Genomic DNA, 6,526 nt, shown 5'->3' with positions numbered 1-6,526 from the left:
TACTTATACGATAAATCGGTGTTGCCTGCTGAATTCTTGAAATTGTTGTTTATCAAAAGGATAACTCCTGAATCTATGTTATTTTTCTTTTTGTCTTGTGTTAATTTGATTGACACTCAATTTGTTGTTTTAAATAACTCTACTAATTTTGTTATTGCTCTTTCTAACAAGAGTTATACTCATGAATATTTTTATTTATTTACTCAATTAGTTATTTAGATCTAACATGCGTGAAAATGATTATGGCGTTTATTTTTTTTGAGAAAAAATGATTATGAATTATTAGTGTAAAAAGTTTTAAAAAGTCATCCAATTATAACTTATCGTATATAATAAGTTTGTTGAATTTTAAAATAATTATTTTAAAACAATTCAAAAGATGATATATGATTGGATTATACCGTAAGTGTATAAGTGTTAAATTCTTTTTTTTTTTTTCACAATTTGTAGTAGTCAAGAGTCGACACAAATTGTGAATCTAATATTCCCCGTTTGGTGCAAGTTAATGACTTATCTGTAGATAGAGAGACTAAACACACACACACATATATATATATATATATATATATAAAATTTAATGAATAAAATAATAAATTTAAATTAAAAACAAAAAAATCTAATTTAAAAGACTAAAAACATAATTAGGCCTTAAAAATACTAGTAGTATGTATGTGCTATGCAGAGGGGGCAAGGGAGAGAAAAAATGGAGGGTGATTTGGTAAAAAAAAAGAAGAAGCAGAAGGCTCAAACTGCACATTAAAGTGGCATGTGGTGGCTGCTGAATGGTTATTATATAAGTCTAGATACATTACATTGGACACCTTTTACACTGTTCTTTAATCACTTTTAAAATCAAATCAAATATAATATTTTTTATACTATCCAAGCTTTTGTCTTTTACTTTAAAAACAAATCAAAGACAACCTCAGAATCTTCAACTATTACAAGTTTTTTTCCCGCTTACCTAAAGTTTACATGTGAACTAAGTAACGTGTGAAACATATATACAGCATTCTTTAAACCATGAATAACATCAAATGAATTTTATATAGATAGTAAAACAATAAAGCATATTGTATTCTATTATTTGACCCAACAATCTACTCTCTCTTTGGGTTGGGATACAATACAATTCCCAAATTCAATATTTTATTTCTTGTCTTGACTACCGCAACTACGTACTCCGGGATACATTAGATAGGAAAAAAAGGAAAGAGAAACTGAGATAGTAAGAAAAATATTAAAAATTAAAAATAATAATTTTATCTTGAGCTGGGAATTGAGCCACCGACTAGATCCAAACTACCCTTTCGGCTGTTTCATGGAAATTTCGTGTAATGCAACCATACCCTTAAATTTACCTTATTGTTTGATTTCATTAATTAATAATAATCATGTAGCTGACTTTACTGGTAAGTGCATTTCTTGACCAGTGAAATGGCCTTGCCCATCTTCTTCGGATCCATAACGATGGAACACTCTATTTTCTTGTAGAACTTTGGCTTCACCAATTTGCCCAAAACATAAGCCCTAGACCGCACCATCACGCTCAACGTCAGTGGCACCGGTTCAACCGGTTTACCGTTCACACTGTTCAGGTTTGCTCCTCCTCCGTACAGTGGTATATGACTCCCAATCACCATCACTCTAACAGATCTTTGGCTCTTCCTAGATTGATAAAACTTTGGCATCTGCGAATTAATCAAATTAAATCCCACGTTATGTATAATTATAATAATACAACATTTACAACATATAATGATATTAATTGATTGATTGAGAGAATATTTATGATTAACTTACAGTTCCAGTGGCTAGAGTAAGTTGATAATAATTGAGATCCACGGGAGTTGAGGTCACATGGACCCCGAAAAATGTAGCGGTGTTACGAAACGTCATTTTCACAGATGAATTCATGGACACCAAACTTGTGGCAACTCCTGACATGTCCGCTCCGGCTTGTATCACGAATTGATCAAAGGTTATACTCTGCCAAATTAAGATCATGAAATCAGTAAATTAGCAAGAATTATAATAATTAAATAAATTTAAAAGTGAACCAACACGTCGTTCGTAAGGTTTCGAGATCATGCTTTAATAAGATAAAACATGCCAGGAGATACTTTCCACCTATACAATGATGACACAAGTTAAAAGTAGATCAATAGGGTCTAACTCAATTTTGGGTTGAGTAATATGCATAAGGAGTTATAAACTTTCTAATAACTTATTTGTGTTTTGATTATTGTGGATAAAAAAAATTGACAAATAATAAAAGAAGAACCTTGAGAGAAATGGCGGGCTTTTGGGGGCGACTAGCACCCCAGAGAATGAGGGAGAATGCGGAGAAGAGGAGGACGAAGCCGATGACAAATGCTGGGAAATAGCAGCAACGAGGGAAGCCACGGGCATTGTCGTGAGCATCGATGAGGCCCTCCTCCTCGATGGCATGGAACTGGTCCTTCCAGGGCCGCCACGGGCCCTTGCGGTTGTTGCCCGAGGAGCTGCTCTTGCGCGAGCCAGAGAAGCGCGTGGAGGCGGACTCGCGCGAGTGATGGCCCAAGGAGGAGTTGGAGTGGGAGTGGGGCGGGGAGCCCAATGGGCTCTGCAGCGGACTCGAGTGAAACGAGTTCGTAGTCTTCTCCCCGTCGTGCGATGAGTCTCGCGACGGGCTCTGCACATAGTACACTGCCCGTCGCGGGGATCGCGTCGGCGAGGACTGCGTGAGGCTGCTAACCTCGGAGTCGGTCTTGGCCAGCATTGCCATGTTGTCGTTGGGCTTCATTGTGATCTGAATTGGTGGGTTTGGGTTTGGGTTTTGGGTTCAGTGAGAGAAGAGAGAAAGAGAAAGAATAAGAGAGTGGAGTAGTAGTGAAGAAGAGTGAGGACGAAGAGTGGTTCGTGTCATGTTACCCTGAAGGGTGTATGCAGAATCTTCATAGCGTACTTGTTGGGGCAGATAGGGCCATTACTGGTGATTTTTTTCTCTCTTTCTTTACTCTTTACCAAGCTTTTCCTCGTGGCACCTAATTAATAGCAGAGGAAGCTGGACTTTGTCAGATGCTATGCATTTCCACTTGTTTAATTAATATATATATACCATGTCAAATTAATAATATCATATGTATGTCAGTGATACGTAATTTATACCATTTCAAAATATTCTTTAATTTGTCTTATTACATAAACATAGTTTTTTTTTTATAATTTTTGTAAAATTTGAATTATTAATTTTTTTTAATCTTAGAAGCTTATCTCCCATAATAATTTTCAATTTCTTTCCTCCTACGCTACGTCCTAACATCTCAACTATTTTTATTTTCGAATATTTTATTTATTTTACATAAATTAAAGTTTTTTCTCTCACCCAAATCTTAGTCATTCCACTTTCACAAATTAAATCAAAACATTTTATCTTGAAAATAACTTTGTTTGTTCAATTAAGTAGTTACATATGTATTATTTCTATAGCTTTCTTTCTTTTATATAATGAATTTTCATTCTTCTAAATTAATTATAAATTTTTAATTTTTCTATTTTAATATATATTTTTTTAATTTTACATAAATCAATATTCATATTTTCTTAATTATGATTTAAAATGTTTTTCAAATTTATAGTCTTTAGAATTTTGTTTAAGTTTAAAATACTTATATAATACACAAATTGCTTACCATTTTGTTCCATATAAAATGCGGTATTAAGCTAGTATATATATATATATATATATATATATATATATATATATATATATATATATATATATATATATATATATATATATATATATATATATATATCGGTAGCAAGCAAGACTCATTCTTAAATGCGATGGATAATTGCTAGGAGAGTTGGAAGCTTTTCATCCACCTTCCTGTCTTGCTTTACTGCTACTTGTTCCCTCTATGTTTTGAAAATATGATGTAAGTAGGGATGTGTTTAATTATCTCCTCCCATAAATGGCAGCAATAGTTAGAGATGTGATTTGATTTATGAACCTTCTAAGATACTTTGACACTAAAGTTAACTAACACAGGCCAATCAAAACAATAGAGTGAGTTATATGTAATTAATTGACAAGGATGGCGTCCTTTATGTATATAATATTAATAATTTCCCATAAGATATATATGTTGTTGTATTGAATGTATGAGAATTAGGGTCCAATATAAATTTTGAAAATAAATGTGAGTATGTGACAAGGAAATAATTTTTGTGAAGATTCTAGGAATTAATTACCAAGTTTCATGAGTCGTGGGTCTATATTAGGTTTTGGATTCAATACATAAAAGAAGCTTAATTACATGTATAATTTATGAGGCATTTTGATTATGTGAATTTGGTTTCTTAATAAGTTTTTAGAATAAATTGTAATTTTGATCTTCCTAATTTTATAAATTTATGATTTTCATTGTCCTAAATTTTAATGGTAAAATTAAGTTCCCTAGTTTTGAAAATTGGTCGTTTTTGATACTTTTGTCACTTGCTTTACCGTTAGAATATGAAGGTTAATCAATTAATCTATTAGACGACATATTTATTAGAAGGTAAGTAGTTAATAATTAAGATTAGTAGGTTAATTAAGTTAATATTAAATTTATTAAAAACAAAAATTGTGATGAAGGCTATGTTGGAGTTGGGCATCTTAATCCTAACCCTTTCCTTGTTCTTCATCACACACAACATCCGCAACCAAACAACTCAATCTAGAACCCAAATCTACAACAAGGATCGTCAACTTAAACCAAACCCACACCTGACCCAAGCATTGTGCCACCTGGCTCAGGCTAGGTCTACCCTCGACATATCACACTCTCCTCGCCAGTGCCCAATTGAAAATCGAAATCAAACACCCATAAATCATATATGTCTTCACTATTATCATAAAAAATCAAGAACGAATAAAACAGAACACCAAACCAAACGTCTTCAGATCCAAACACAGATCTCGCTTTAGATCCAAACTCAACCTCTGTCAAACGTATCTTGCTTCTTCAAATCCAACCTCTATCCAAATTTAGATCTCGCTTCTCGGTACAGAGGCCATAGATCTCATTCTCTAATTAGGTCATTTCTAGTTTGTTTCACTTACAATTAGATTCTTCCATCATGATTTCATCCAATATTTAACGAAATTAGAAATGTATAGAAAATTGGACATGACGTGACAGTAAATAAATACAATATACCTACTATAAAACATAAAAATATTTGAATTATAATGACATAAAAATTATTCTCTTCCTATATATTGTTGCGTAAAAAATATAAAGTTAGTCGTAATATGTTTTGGCCAGCCTTGCTTAACACGCATGATTCCAAATAATGATCAAATGGTTTATGCTAGTATATAGAAGGAGTATCTGCTCCTTGGCTATGGGTTTGTAAGTTTCTCCAAGAGTGCTCACTGTAAATGAACAAAGAAGAATAAAGAAAATGAAGGAGAAGATTTGCATGAAAATAAAAATGGAAATCCTTAAACGAAGGGCTATAAATGAAAACAGTAAAGAAAAGTTGTAATGCAAAAAGATAAAAGGCAGAAAGATAAAATGCATGATAAAATAGGCTTCTTCAAATTAATTGATTTTTCTATAAATAAGTGCAAGGCCTATTTATAGGCTATAAACCCAAACCCTCTAATGAACTAAATTTTTCTACTTGACAACTTCCTAGAATGTGGTTTGGGAGTCATACAACCAGGTTTGGGAGTCATTCGACTAATTCTAGTAGTTGAATCTGGGTAGTAGCAGTTGAATTCGACTAACAATTTGGCTAACTAATTATGAGACAAATTTATCTTCTAGTAACTGCTCCTAAAATCTAGGCACATTATGTTCTTTCCACAAGCCAACTAATAAGTTATTTCAAAATTTTGAAGAAGATGGAAATTGCTTCCTATTTTTTAGGGAGCACTATCATTGATCAGTCTTAACCACTACATGCCATTTGAATATAAAAAAATTATGGAAAAATATCATCCTATCTTTATTAAATTAAATATGACTTAATTCAACCAATTTTTGGATGCTTAAAGTTAGTCGAAATTTTCCATTCGCTAACATTTTGGATAACATTGTAGGTAGCTGAATTGACCTTATTCATATTTAACTAACACTAAAGTTATCTGTCCCATTTGACTAATATTGAACATAGCCTAATTGACCTTCTACTCATTAAGCTAAAATTAGTCGAATTCTGCCAATTTGGCTAACATCGTAGGTATTCATATTGACCTTATTCATGTTCAGCAAACCTTCTTGTTTGATCAATATTGAAAAATCATCAATTCCACATTCAACCGGATCAACCTTTTCCTAATTTAGCTAGCATAAAAGTAAGTCAAATTCCACATCAGCTGACAACAACTCTACTGAATCCTCAACAACTAAATTTCATCGCTTGCAACAATGTTTGGGTGTTAACAAATGCCCCATGCATCTTTTAGCTAACAACATAAATAGGAAGCTGGAAGATGCATTGTGTTAATCGAATCATGCGACCACCATTCTTTCAGCTACTAATGCCT

At 32.7% G+C, this 6,526-nt stretch overlaps 1 protein-coding gene across 1 annotated transcript; it reads right to left on the bottom strand.

The window, feature by feature from the left end:
* Nucleotides 1-1,028: 1,028 nt before the first annotated feature.
* Nucleotides 1,029-3,047, bottom strand: LOC114392428. The gene is made up of 3 exons (XM_028353561.1): nucleotides 2,285-3,047; nucleotides 1,804-1,989; nucleotides 1,029-1,691 (listed from the first exon to the last, which is right to left on the bottom strand). The coding sequence occupies exons 1-3, from the start codon at nucleotides 2,783-2,785 to the stop codon at nucleotides 1,407-1,409; spliced, it is 972 nt and encodes a 323-aa protein (XP_028209362.1). The 5' UTR covers nucleotides 2,786-3,047; the 3' UTR covers nucleotides 1,029-1,406.
* Between the last annotated feature and the right edge of the window lie 3,479 nt (nucleotides 3,048-6,526).

The sequence above is a fragment of the Glycine soja genome, chromosome 17 (genome assembly GCF_004193775.1).
Source record: "Glycine soja cultivar W05 chromosome 17, ASM419377v2, whole genome shotgun sequence".
NCBI classification, from domain to species: domain Eukaryota; kingdom Viridiplantae; phylum Streptophyta; class Magnoliopsida; order Fabales; family Fabaceae; genus Glycine; species Glycine soja.
The sequence above is the reverse complement of the archived record's forward strand: the minus strand, read 5'-3'. Positions and strand labels throughout refer to the sequence as shown.

Bases quoted from the DNA above. Each gene is read 5' to 3' on its own strand.
- LOC114392428 (XM_028353561.1), bottom strand. From the start codon at position 2,785: ATGAAGCCCAACGACAACATGGCAATGCTGGCCAAGACCGACTCCGAG. The intron at 1,990-2,284 runs GTTCTTCTTTTA...TTAATTTGGCAG, and splicing joins AGCCCGCCATTTCTCTCAAG to AGTATAACCTTTGATCAATT. The intron at 1,692-1,803 runs GTAAGTTAATCA...ATTAATTCGCAG, and splicing joins TTACTCTAGCCACTGGAACT to ATGCCAAAGTTTTATCAATC.